Source organism: Berghia stephanieae, chromosome 4, assembly GCF_034508935.2.
Source record: "Berghia stephanieae isolate SIO BIC M18660-M18661 chromosome 4, UCSD_Bste_1.3, whole genome shotgun sequence".
Classification (NCBI taxonomy): Eukaryota; Metazoa; Mollusca; class Gastropoda; order Nudibranchia; family Aeolidiidae; genus Berghia; species Berghia stephanieae.
This window is the reverse complement of record NC_088363.1, coordinates 48,131,949-48,146,948: the sequence shown is the minus strand read 5'-3', so window position 1 is coordinate 48,146,948 and position 15,000 is coordinate 48,131,949. Positions and strand designations below refer to the sequence as shown.

Sequence of the window (15,000 nt, the reverse complement as noted above, 5' to 3'; positions counted from 1 at the left end):
CTTTAAACCAAACGTTGAAAATTTTAATTCCGTCAAATTTTGACAAAGTTATGACAGCTCAAAATGGCTGCCCCTGTGGATGTCCGTCAGCGACAGAGAGCTGTCATTAAATTTCTTGTTTTCGAAGAAAAAACTTCGTATAACATTTTTAAACGCTTGGGAACGTTTTATAGAATTCGGCATTATGTAGAGGCAATGTTATTATAAATAAATGAGATGCAATCCAACACCTAATATGACACCCCCTCAACAATGTCTTTATCTGACAACCTTGTGATGGTCGCCTTTCAAGCGGTGTTAACAGTGAGTCAAATAAATACAGAAGCATTGATCAGATCTAACAGAAGGATATCTCTTGATGAGATAGCAGGAGACCTTGAATGAAATCAGTCATGGACGTTCCAATCAACTCGTCAAATCTTTGGGATTATCAAAGGTATGCTCGTTGCGTACCCTGGCAGTTGATCAAGAGCGTGAAAGGGTGACTTACTGTTCCGACTAAATGGGAAAGATTGCAGATTTCTTAGCAGAATAACCAGTGGATGTGTAAATTTGGGTTCATCATTGTGAACTTGAGTAAAAGAGACAATCCGTGGAATGGCGACATTCCTCTTCTCCGAAGACAAAAAAATTTTTAAAACTGAGCAATCAGCTGACAATCTTATGCCAATAGTGTCTTGGGACATATGAGGTGTAATCCTCGTTGATTTCCTACCACGGGGAGCCAGTGTCAACTCTGAACGGTACATACAAATTCTGAAGCAATTAAAAGCAATAATTCGTCGAAGCATTTGGAGACGGAATCTTCGTGACAACGCCGTGCTCACATACGTACCAGCGAAAGGTAGGTAATCGAATCATTTTGATGGACATAGCCTTATTCGTCAGACACCTTCCGACTTTCATCTTTTTGGTCCACTGAAGGAGGCAATGATGGGACATCGCTATGAAGATTATGAAGAAGCCAAAACAGTCGTGAAAAATTGGCTCAAAGTTCAGTAAACTCAGTTTTACAAGGACGGGATACAAGACCTTACAAAAAGGTGGACTGCGGCTATCGACAGAGGCGGAGACTATGTTGAGACTTAGTTTGAGATCTTAGGGGCATTACTTCACCATTTGCTTCTTTATAAGGCTTTGTGGTCGAGTGGAATGAATGGCTGTCAGTTTGTGACTTGTATGTCCGTTTAAAGCTAAAGGAACAGGGATAAACTCCGGCGCAATGGACCTTATGATAACAATATGGCATTGAAATATTACTAAGACAGAACCCAAGGACTAATCTATGCTGGTTGCTGGTTGGGTTTATAAGCAAGCAGGCAAGTTGGCCAAAAGTTAATGTTCTGAGAGTTCATTAAACCCCAAGGCTTTTGTCCCGTTTAGGTTCAATAGTTCACCTAGTAAATAGCTTTCCTCACATCATTCAGAAAAATAAAACCCGACTTAGCCGTAACACCAGTGACGTATATAAGAATTAATAGATATCATAAATTAAAAGCTATCGATTACCCACACTTGACTTTTCCATTGATGTTATATCGATAAAAACTGACGATGTATCGATATTTCTTTGTCTCTTCTTAAAAGCCAAGGACGATCGATTGATGCTTTTAGTTTAAAACTTAAATTCAATCACTGCGACGTGAGATGGAGATGTCGCAAACAAGGAAAAACAACAAAGTAAAAATAGATAAATAAATAAATAAATAAATAAATAAATAAATAAATAAATAAATAAATAAATAAATAAATAAATAAATAAATAAAACAAAACTAAAACGAAAAAAATATAAATCGAATTAACGGGTTTTGGAAAACAAAATGTATTTTTCCAGAATACGGCAGTGTTGAGTGTTGACACAATATCTGACTCGCCTTCACGCGACGTGGTAAAAGTTGAGGTCAATCAATTTCCCTGAAAATCACCGTGGTAAAAGTTGAGGTCAATCAATTTATCTGAAAATCACCGTGGTAAAAGTTGAGGTCAATCAGTTTCCCTGAAAATCATCGTGGTAAATGTTGAGGTCAATCAATTTCCCTGAAAATCATCGTGGTAAATGTTGAGGTCAATCAATTTCCCTGAAAATTACCGTGGTAAAAGTTGAGGTCAATCAATTTCCCATAAACAACACCCCGTGATAAGGTTTATATCCCCCCGTGTGAAGTGATTTAGAGCACGGCCCTTTTTTTTTTTAGTTACACGAATGACAGAACTAAAAAAAAAATAACGTTTCATTATAATCAATCGATATTTGAAGGGCGAGTTTTCTGGCCAAAATGAGCATGCCAGTGCAGGCACTGAGAAAAAAAAAAGATTACAATTTTAAACGTGTATGAAACAATGTGAAACAAAGCAGAACGCTTAAAATCTTGGGGAAAAAATTCATCTCAAAAATCGCTACGCCTCGTCACCAGGAAAAGGCATTTTGTAAGAAACAGGAACAAGACAAACCCGAAAGAAAATACGGACAAGATACGGACAAGATCATCCGATCTTTTTTTGTTTTTCCTTTATCTTTTTTTTTTTTTTTTTTTGTTTGTTTTTTGTTGTTGAGGAGGGTTGGGGGGTAAGTTGTACTTTTCTTACTAATTTGACTGGCACTATTTCATGATATATATTCATTTTTATATATATTATTTATATAATATATATATATATATATATATATATATATATATATATATATATATATATATATATATATATTATACATATACATATACATATATTTATATCTTTTGGGTTTTTTCTTCTTTTTTATTTTTTAATTTTCTTTTTTTTTTTTTTTTTTTTGCTGGGGAGGGGTGGGGGGTAGCTTGTACTTTTCTTACTAATTTGACTGGCACTATTTCATGATATACAATACATACAAATATATAATTTATATATATATATATATATATATATATATATATATATATATATATATATATATATACACATATAATTATATATGGCTCAGTGGTACGGTCTTTGCTTCCTACCCGAAATGTACCGAGTTCAATCACCCGCCGCTGCGTTGTGTGGCCTTGACCAAGTCACCTCGCCCTAGCTCACTTTGCGGCGATGCTCTGCGGCTGACGCCTGCGTTATTCCAGTCTTCCTTTGGAATAGACCCTAAAGACAAATTTCCCCTTGGGGATAGATAAAGGGGAATTTTATTTTTTGTTAAATTTATATATACATTTAGATATATATATATATATATATATATATATATATATATATATATATATATATATATATATATATATATTTATTTATATATATATATATATATATATATATATATATATATATATATATATATATATATATATATATATATATATATATATATATATATATATATATATATATATATATATATATATATATATAATATATTGTTTTGTTCGGATTTTTTTGTTGTTGTTGTTTGTTTCGTTTTTTTTATTTTATTACACACTTTCGCAACGGCACCATAAGATCCCGTCGCCGATGCATTCTATGAAGGATATTATTTAATCCATCAAACGATGTCTGATTGCAACAGGAATCACCCATGTTGTCCAATGTGAGCAAATTGGAGGTTAATAATTTTGCCCAAAGAGCGGGGCTCGAACCCAGGACCTTCACAGTGCAAAGCCTTAACCACTCGGCTACTTATATATATAATATATATATATATATATATATATATATATATATATATATATATATATATATATATATATATATATATATATATATATGTATGTATGTATGTATGTATGTATATCCTGTCTTTAAAAAATATAGCATTGTGGAGAACATTGTGCTTATTTGAGTCAATAAAAAAATTGATACGGCGCACAACTCTACTGAAAGATTTGAAAATTAGAAATGTATTTTTTACAGATAGATAAACAGATAACTTGATTTCCTTTTATAATTTAAAGTCAGTTTGAAAGTTCGTTGAGTCAAAAAGATAATATCATAAAATATGTACCGACGACACTTGGCTCCCAAAATCAACTAATTTTGACACTGTAAAAAGTTGTCAATTTGCGTCATCTATTTATGACATCAAGTATTATTATTACTTCCGTTGTGTTGTTGATTTAGCGGTGATCAGTTTTGTTATGATATGTTTGTGTGTGTGTGTGTGTGTGTGTGTGTATATGTTTGTGTGTGTGTTGTGTGTGGTGTATACATGTGTGTGTGTGTGTGTGTGTTGACATTTTTCAGCAAATCGTGGCATTCATAGTGATATTATTCACTTGATCACATGAAGGTATTTCAGTCGCCATTTTGATTCTTTTTTTACTATTAGGGTTAGCTGGAGAGGTTAGTCATAAGTGTTATTAAAGGTGCTAGGGTGTTTGTTTTTCCATAAGTTAAGTAAAGGGGAGACATTCCGAAAGCTCCTACATCCCCAGTATTCTTTAAATTTGTATTTTCACCGTTGATATTTTGTCAGGCATTTATTTATTCAGTTTGTCATATAGAAGTATTTAAAAACTCTAGAACAAACCTTGATAGATTTGTGAAAGTTTAAAATTTCCTAATTTGACCATTGTTTTGATTTTCGGCCGCCATTGTGATTTGTTAAGTATTGAAAGGTAGTGCAAAGCAGTCCGAGAGCTGTTTTTTTCTATTAGGGTTAGCTCGAGAGGTTAGTCATAAGTGTTATTAAAGGTGCTAGGGTGTTTGTTTTTTCCATAAGTTAAGTAAAGGGGAGACATTCCGAAAGCTCCTACATCCCCAGTATTCTTTAAATTTGTATTTTCACCTTTGATCTTTTGTCAGCACGGTGGTAGAACAGCACATTCAACGTTCAAAATTCCAATTCCAATAACGGATAACAGCACCTGTAGCATCAGTCGCCAATCAGACACAGCTAAGTTACTGAAGAGTAGTTCTCTCATAATTTGGGATGAAGCACCTATGATGGACAGGCGTGTGTTTGAATGTGTGAGCAGGACATTTTGTGACATAACAGGCAGTTCAAAACCTTTTGGGGGCAAAGTGGTTGTACTTGGATGGGATTTTCGGCAAATTCTACCTGTTGTTAACAAAGGAAGTGAAGCCGATATATTAAGTGTCACACTTAACAAGTCAATTATTTGGAATTTTGTCACCATTTTTCACATGAACAAGAACATGAGGGTTACTGATGACAATAACTGTTTTGCAAATTGGCTTCTCCGCATCGGAAATGGTACAGAGCCGGTTTTCAGCGAAATAGGAAAGTATTCTGTTAAATTACCTACAGCGCTATGCCTTCCTTAAAATGACCCAGAATGCTTGATAAATGCTGTATACAATGATTTGAATCTGAACTTTGCGGATGAACGTTATCTATCAGAGAGAGCAATTTTGACTACAACCCATGAAAATGTTGACAAAATAAATGCAGCCGTTCTGTCCAGGTTGACCTCATCAACTGAACAAATTTACCGCAGTGCTGATTCCATTCAAAGTGACTCTGACATCAACTTATACCCGATTGAATTCTTGAACGAACTTACACCTCCCGGACTTCCTCCACATGCATTACATTTGAAAGCCAACACGTCAGTCATGCTGCTTAGAAATATAAATCCTAAATCAGGCCTCCTAAATGGCACCCGTTTGTTAATAATTAAATTAGGTTCAAAAGTATAAGAAGCCAAGATAATTACCGGTAGTAGAGCTGGCAACATAGTGTTTATCCCTAGAATCAATCTGACGACAACAACTGATTCAGGCTTACCATTTATTATAAATAGAAGACAGTTTCCGGTAAAATTGTCATATGCAATGACAATTAACAAGTCTCAGGGGCAGACATTAAGCAAGGTGGGGATTTTCTTACCACAACCGGTATTCACACACGGACAACTGTATGTTGCTGTGTCACGGGTCAGAGGCTATAGTGGCTTACACTTCATGTTGGGCCACACAGAAAAATCAACCGAAGATATACCAAATTACACAGACAACGTTGTTTACCAATCTGCCCTCATTAAATGATGGTGAGTACAGTATCGAATGAAAATAGTTCTTTCCCCGCGAAATTGCGGGCTTTTTACTAGTATATATATATATATATATATATATATATATATATATATATATATATATATATATATATATATATATACATATATACTCACCATCTTGGTTCTGCGTCGACAAAAGCACCAACAGAAAAGACGTGAATGCCAGCACTAGGATGCCACCCACTGTCTTTTTCTTCAGCCTCATCCCTCGGGCAGCTCTCGGGTTTGACTAATTTAGTCCCTGACGATTATATGCATGGGCCCTCGATACAATTGTACACTACGTCCTTCGGCTTTGAATGTGTATGTCGTCACCCTCTTCAGAATCGAAGGAGGAGGAGGAAAAGGAGGATGAAAAGGTCCTGATTTATTCACTACGATAACTCCCAATGACCTGGGGATGAAGTTCGTTGGGCAATCGCTCAAGAGTTTGCTTGTATACTCCACACACACACACACACACAAAAGATCTGGTTCCTGTTGCGATTCAGGGCGTTTGGTTGTTTTTTTTTTTTTTTCTTCAACTGTTTAAAGATTGTATGTAAGAAGAGATTGTATTTATTTTCCTGTCCAACAGATCTCGGGTCAAATGACGAATCTGGAGAAGAAGCAAAAAGAGAGAGAACAAATGAAATGGCAATTTAGAAAAACGTCATGTTACGATAACATACATTTCCATATAGAAACACAGTATTGATGTGCTTGACTGGTCATGCCGATGATGATCCAATACAAATATAAACCAAAAACAACAAAAAGACGATCGAAATGACATTGTGAAACAAATTTACGGTTGCATACATTTCCATGGCCTAACGAAATGGTTTCAATATGCCTGACTGGTTTTGACGTTATGATCAAATAAAAATAAACACAATAACAATTCCTTTTTTTTTTTAAAGACGAAAAAAGCGGCACTGTGAACCAACGTCAAATTTCCACATAAATGAAGAACAATGGGAAATTGAATGGCAAATTTTTAATTTAATAGACGAAAGAAAACTGATATTGTGGACGTTGGGTGTCCCCTTTATCAACAAAACACGGTGAATGAAACACTAAAGACAAAGACGAATGAGAGATGTGAGAATCTCGACTTGGAATTCAATTTTAGCGTGGACATAATTTAATATTCTTGAACTCCTACATTTTCTACAAGTTTACAATGTTGGGAGCTGAGTGACGTCGATAGCGTTCCTTCTATATAATAAAATTGACGTCACTCAGCTCTTTGTTAATGTTTTTCGCCGGCCATTTTTATGAGTAGTATTCACTACATTGTATTAATCAGACTACAAACGTCTAAGGTTACATATTGTTTTGTGTGTTGGTATGCTATATTCGGCTGGCTGATGTTATAATTTTTTTACCTATGCGCATAGCATCAATGAGTTTCGAATGCGACGGTCAGGCACATAGTTTGTGAGCATTTATCACAATATTTTGACCCAGCAGTAGATAGTATGCGCTTGGCTAAGAAGCTCACAACATTGCCATCCGGAAGTATGACGGACCAACACACAAAACTATGTGTAACCTTGAACGTTTATAGTCTGGTTAAACAGTTCAGTGAGAATTACTCATAAACGCGGATGGCAAAAAGCTACAACAAAGACCAGAGTGACGTCAAGTTCATTCTATGCAGAAGAGGAAATTCAGTGTCACACTTCACGATAACATATATTTCACCAACCTGTGTTAAAAGTGTGAGTGATGCTCATAATATGAAGGGCTGATTGGTTCGGATAACAAGTATATAGATAGTATGCGCTTGGCTAAGAAGCTCATAACATTGCCATCCGGAAGTATGACAGACCAACACACAAAACTGTGTGTCTCCATGAACGTTTATAGTCGAGTTAAAACAGTTCAGTGAGCATTACTCATAAACGCGGATGGCAAAAACAATAACAAAGACATGAGTGACGTCATCTTCGAATATCTATGTAGTATGCAGATACGTCAAGCCTTTATTGTTTGCACCGGTTTGTGAGTGTTTCCTAACTTATACGACATAAAGTTCAGGTTACAAGTGTGGTGTCGTATACTCGGAGCATGTTAATCTGCAAGCGCATTCTATTAATCTAAAGTTACCGTGTAAGCATAATTCAATGTATGAACAGATAAACTAGTGACGAATAAACAGTTCTCGTCACCACACTGCCTCGAGTTAAAAATCCGTAAATAGAAGGGAAAAACCGTAAATAGAAGGGAAAATCCGTAAATAGAATGGGGGGAAAATTTTCAAAATTTGAGCCAGCAAAACCGGCTATGTGGTCTTGTGGTATGACACTCGCTTTCGGATCGGAAGGTCCTGGGTTCGAGCCTCGCTCGGGGCATAGTTGAGTCCTTGGCTTGGAAAAGGCTCATTACTCACATTATCTCACCGTACTCAGGTGTAAAATGAGTACCTGGCCGTTAACAGCATTCGTTAAGTCTTCGTCGGAAAAAAAATGTAATATCGCCTAACAGTCGTCATGTCTCTTTCTATTAGTTACGTGTTGTTGTTGGTCAGGGACCCCTTGTAAAGAGCTTTGAGCACGTTTAGTGGATATTGCGCTATATAAAAGCTCAATTAAAGCATTTTAAATACAGGCAATATGTTTAATAAAATACGCAACAGGTCGGCAAAAACTACATGTCCAATGAGATCAACCTTATAAAACTCAAAAAGATTCATAAATTAATATGAAAAACGCCACGAATATCAGAACGATGACACAATAACAACTTGTGGAGAAGTGCTAATATTATTATGATATCAGTAGCAGGAGTATTACTTATGGACGATTTTAAGAACAAGTACGCTTTCCCAAATTTAACTGTTTTAAGAAAATCAAGATTGAAGATTTTGATCCCATAAAATGTCCAATTTCTCAAATACTACACAATAGTTGGATAATTTTTTGTTCAAAACTGTGTGTGGAATCATAATTGTATATTGACGATCAAAGTCATAAAAGACAACAGCAAATACATGACATATTATTATCACTGGCAAACAAAGAACCAGGATTAATAATAATTGATATATGTATCCGTTGATTCCACGAACACAATTATTGACAAATGAAATATTTATTTCGTCAACAATACACGCCCTAGTTGAGGTGGTGCTGGTGGTGTGTTGTATGATCTAAGGTACGCGATAGCTAATTCAAAATGCATCGGAGCAAGGAGCAAGGAGTCGATTCTTTATCAAAAATATATGTCACGGAATTAAACGATTGTATGTGAAACACATCCTTTGTTGTGTCCTGTTTTTTGTTGGGGTTTTTGTTTGTTTTTTTTTTAGGGTGTTTTTTTTTTTTTGTTCTCATACAGCATTTATAGTTCCTTATAGAACCTTGTTTGGTGCTGTTTCTTTTCTTTCTTTTTAAAAAAAAAAATTATTTTCACTTCTCTCCTTTCTAAAACCCGAGTCCAGTTAATTCGTTTGTAATTTTGAGTTTCTTGCAAGAGGTGTCTTCTTCAAAATATGGACACTGCTTTTAGTTTCGGACTTCTTTCGTAACTTGAAGGTCGTATCAGGTTCAATTATTAAAAAATTATGTTTGTTAATTTTTTCAAAATACAAAAAATCTCAAGCAATATATATATAATATATATATATATATATATATATATATATATTTAATATAATAGATATATATATAGAGATCACTTTAAATGTATATAATACTTTTATAACATAAAAATATGACTAATAAACTTATTTTGATGAAAAGTTCGCAGTGATGCACCAGTAAAATCGTTTCTCAGCGATCTTTTAATCGTGTTGTGAAGTTTTGTGATTAATAATTCACAAATAGATGACTAAATAACTCGGGAACTAATTATTTAGAGTAGCTGTATTGGACATTGTCAATTAGGCGATAACACAAACGAAATATAGGTGCATCAAAACGAAGAATATTCCACTGCTCTCTGTTTTTGCGAGTATCGAGTTTCTGAAAAGACGAGGATGGCAAGAAAACGACGAGTTGTTTCGATCACCGTTGGCCATGTGTCGTGTTCACACGACGATCCCTCCTCATTTGTTGATCAAATTGTAAGGCGTCTATCTATCACACCAAAGCCTCTCAAGTTCAAATCCGCATAGATATGTGAGATCTATATTGACTTAGAGCAAGTTTGAACCTATGATTATTCAAAAATATATAAAAATTGATTAACGCGGATGATATTAAGTGCGTGACATCGTATTACAGACCACTCCGGATAATCGCAATACCCTGGGATCAGTGAAAATGTTGCGATTAACTGAAGTGGTGTTTCCTGTTCACAAATGCAACATTTTACACAAATATGATAAACTCATATCATTTCTTGTAAACATTGTTCTTAGTCCACCACAAATGAGCAATTTGAGTGAAAAAAAAAAACATGGCAGCCCTGTATAGATTTTGACAAGCAAAAGCAGTCTTGAGGCAAGCCGAGATCTTATTCAGGTTGGATACACTTTCACTCTTTTGTTCTCAACATATGTAAGAGTCAAAGAGATTAGCCGTGATGATAGACAATAATCTCTCACCAACCTGTTGGTCACAATGCACAGATATTGTCAATCCCAAAACAAAGGATATCATGGCTCAGTCTATCCATATAAGAGTCATTTTCTACCTGTTGTGTAGACTATGCCCAGCACCCTCGCCTCATATCTAATAGTCACAGATAACCGCAAAAAAACCGAATTGCAAAGCCCAGCCCTCTTTTGTCTCTAATTGAGTGATGGCACACTACTGTAGCATTAAACCCCGTCCACTCTCGAATCTTCAAACTGTCAATATTCACACATGATAAAATTTAATCATGAGATTTTGTTTGATTGATTTCTGGAATTTGCCTCTGTAAGGTCGAAAAATTGTTGCGATTAACCATAGTTTATTGCAAATAACCAATGACTTTCATATAGAATTAATTCCGTTTCTGGGGAAATGTTGTGATTAACCGAAAGTTGCGATTATCCGGAGTGGACTGATATTTTCATATTTACAGATTCGCAGACGTCACCAATTCAGGATAGTGACACAATCTCCTTGGCAAAAACTCTCAAACCTGGGACCTCGCGAGTTATGTAAATAAATCATTTATTTCACGCTATAAGTTGTTTTTATCTTAAAGTGTAAGAAACAAAATACATTCTCCTAAACAAATTCTAATTTTATCAGTTAAATAAAAAAATTATATTGTAATTAACAGGTTACAACACGACATAGTACCGTTTAAATGGGAGTGGTCACAATTCTCTGAATATTCTAACTCTTCACTTTTACTTTTATGAAGATGAATCCGACCAAATACTTTGCTGCAATACTCTTTGGTCAGAAAACTAGTTCTTATATTATCGATCAATTAAATGACCTTCATCTTTCAGGTTAGTTTCTCAGTATCGATATTTGCATTTAAAACAAACTCTTAGATCGTTAAATCACGCCACTCATTCTAATTCCAGGGATTTAAAAGGCAACGCTGACCGATTAGTATCGATATGAGGTTAGTTTGCCTTTTTATTATCGATATTTGCATTTAAAACGAACTCACCGATCGCTTAATCACTCCATTCATTCAAATTCCAGCTCCATGTCTTCCTTTGATATTCTTGACAGATTCGATTTTTTAAATCGTAAATTAACAAGAGTAAGACGTTTAAAAATGGCAAACCGCTCGTCTTGTATATCGTGTCGCATGATAATATACTCAGTATCGATTATTACATTATAATGTCTAACTTTTTTTTTTCATTCCATCGACAGACCGGTCGATTGATTTAATTTATTCGCTGTTTACGATCGTTTATTGACATTTTTAAAAATTCATGTCATTGGAACCCTAGCGCTTTAATATAACAGCTCGTCTGTTTTGGGGTTTGTGTTTTCTTTTTTTTCTTTTTTTTTGTTTGTTTGTTTGTTGGGTTGTTTTGTTTTTTTCTCTTTAGTTACCCCTATGATTTGCTATCTATACATTTGTTTTATTTGTTTGTTTTTAATGGTTTTACGGCGCTTTCAACACATTAAGGTCACATCAGCACGAGTAAAAAGGAAGAAAATGGGTTAGTAAAAAGCTCTAGAATTACAATCAAAGCACCCAAGAAATGGTAAGACAAAGGGAAATTGGTTCGAATAGGAAACATGTAGATTTCAAGAGCACACTATCAAAGTACTTCGTTTGAGCACATAAAATTCTTATCCAGACACAAGCACAGATCCCAACTAAGAGTAATACACTCAAATGTTTACAAATCATATATAATATGTAAATAAAACACAATACAGTGCATAACACAGAGATGATTTTACAAGGCAAAAAAAAATTAAATATCATCTCCCAAAACTCACTATACATTTGATTGTTTTCCTCCCAGCTAGGGCATCCGGCCAGGGCCAGGACAAAACCCAAGTAATTTCATCCCAAGACAAAGACAGAAATCGGGTTGGAAAGAATATAAAGGGGGGCAGAAGACACCGTAAGTGCCTCCCTGCTCACTACGGGAGGTCAGAAACCCCACCCAGCTATACATCTGTCATACCTTGAACATTTTATTGATCCCTTGAAGATTAACTCTAATACTTCCATACTCCGATAAAGACACGATTTAAACATTTTTGGTCAAAAAACTCGTCCTTCAAATATCGATCGTTTAAAATGATGCCCATCTTGCTACACACACAACAAAAAAAGCTCTCAAACCTGGGACTTCACTGAAGTATTCCTTGAAATCCCAGTTTTGAGAGGGGTTTTTTTTTGTTTTGTTTTTTTTTTTTTTTGGGGGGGGGGACAAGATGGGGGTCGTTATTTGGAGGACGAGTTTTCTGGCCAAAAGTTCTGAAATGGGTTTGTTTATATTGGGTCGTTTTGCTATTTTCAGACTACGGAAGAATACTATCTAATCTCTAGAACCCATTGATTTTATTCTTTTTATCTTCTATTTCAACCGATAGGTTTATCTGCTAAAGTCCCCTAACTCCCACCCACCCCCCCCCCCACCCCCTCTCGCCCCCCCAACACCAACCCTCCCGCCCTGTCCACTTAAAAGAAATGTACAATGTCCTTCACACCAGTCTATCCACTCCTTCCCTGACGTATGTAACTAGTAACCTGCTCAACTATCGAACAATGCGACGCCGTATGAATATTTCCCCGCGCTTAACGCGTATCGAGAGAAAAAACCCATCAATTGATCATTATTGACTTTTACACATTCTGATCACAAGCATATGAAAGGACTGAAAGTTCTAGCCAGCATGAAATAAAAGTAATGATTTTCTTTGTTTAGAACTAAGATGCCGCCGTTGCGCGCGTAACATCAGACTACTGAATCCATTGTGAACTTAGAAAAAGAGAAGAAACAACAAAAATGTAATAAAATTTAAAGAAAAACTGACAAAAAGAAAGAAGAAAAGAAAAGAATAAACTGAATTGAACCAATGGCAGCGGTGCAGGAAGAAAGTAATGTAAATAAAGTAAAAATGAGAACGAAGAAGGGAAAAAAAGAAAAGCAATAAGATGGCTACGACAGACGGTTAGACCTGGGCGTCATTCAATTTTGTCACTCTTAATAATTTTCGAAAACGGAGACCCCCCCCCCCCCCCCCCCCCCCCCCCAACCGTACTAAAAGTACTTATGACAAATTTTGTGTGTGATTTCTCTGCTAATCCGTGATAAACTAAAACGACAAATACTTGACTCGCCTATTATTTACACGATCAACACAATCAACGTCCCATATCCCAAATACAAGTCTTTTTTTTTTTTTTTTTTTTTTTGGAGGGGGTGGGTATATTCTCTAAAAAAAATAACGAATCCAAAATTCAACCTCTATTTTCTGAAAAACTATCTCTCTGTAACAGTAGTAGTAGATGCTAGTCTCGATCCTAAATTTAACGCTCTTCGGTAATCCTCTCATCTGTTAATGGAACGCGTCTTCTACGAAATGGGAATATGAAAGAAAACAAATTAAATTACAGTGCCTTTCTCTCACTTTTCATATTATTACATCTGTGTGACCAGACATATCAAAACTGTATTATATCAGGGCGGTATAGACACTAACAACTATCTAGGGAAGAAGAAGAAGAAGAAGAAGAAGAAGAAGAAGAAGAAGAAGAAGAAGAAGAAGAAGAAGAAGAAGATGATGATGATGATGATGATGATGATGAAGATGATGATGACGGATGATAAGGATAAGGGGAGGGGGGGGGAGAAGAAAGGGGGAAGAAAGAGAAAAAACAAGACCTGAAAGAATGAATCAAAAAGCAAGTCTGATCACTGATCATTTGGCATCCACAATTACCCCATTCCAACCACCCATCCCCCAACAAACCACCCACAAACCGCCGATTTTTATCGATTTTTCTCTAGAATCTTCTATTTCTCCTTCCTCTTCTTCTTTCTTTTATTTCTCTCCTTCCTTCCTTCCACCCGGGTTAGTCTCAGTCTCGGTCTCACTCTATCCACAGGGGACCAGAATCAAAATCATGGGGTAATATGTTATGTTTTGGTTGGCTGCTAGTCTTTATTTTTTCCCTCTCTAGTCAGTCAATTCCTGACACCCCCCCCCCTCCTCCACCCTCCCCACCCCTACCCCCACGTGTGTGCGCGCACGCGCGCGGGTACTTGACATATAGTGTAATCCTCTGTGAAATAATAATCATAAGATATCTTATAACTCTTATTACTTGCTACTTGTAATTCACGAATGAATAAGTTATCCTTTATTTATTTATTATTATCATTTATTGTATTTATTTATTTATTTATTTATTTATTTATTTATTTATTTATTTATTTATTTATTTATTTATTATTTTATTCATTTTATGTAGTTATTTATCTATTCATTAACCTCCACCCCCCCCCCCCCTTTCCAAGCCCACCCCACAACAATTCCCCATTACCACCACTGACCATCCTAACTTCGTCCCATTCCCCCCCCCGCCCTCCCTTTCCCTATGCCCATTACATTTTATGTGATTTCTCGGTCTTATCATCGC

At 35.6% G+C, this 15,000-nt stretch overlaps 1 protein-coding gene across 7 annotated transcripts in view; it reads right to left on the bottom strand.

Annotated features, from left to right (window-relative positions):
- LOC144970736 (alpha-1,3-mannosyl-glycoprotein 4-beta-N-acetylglucosaminyltransferase B-like) overlaps positions 1–15,000 on the bottom strand; it is a 145,424-nt gene that overhangs the window by 78,159 nt on the left and 52,265 nt on the right. For all 7 annotated transcript variants that reach the window (XM_078910699.1, XM_078910697.1, XM_078910700.1 and 4 more), the window contains one exon: positions 6,121–6,604. In XM_078910699.1, coding sequence (XP_078766825.1) covers positions 6,121–6,211 — 91 coding nt within the window. In that variant the 5' untranslated portion in view covers positions 6,212–6,604. The remainder of the gene's footprint in view (positions 1–6,120; positions 6,605–15,000) is intronic.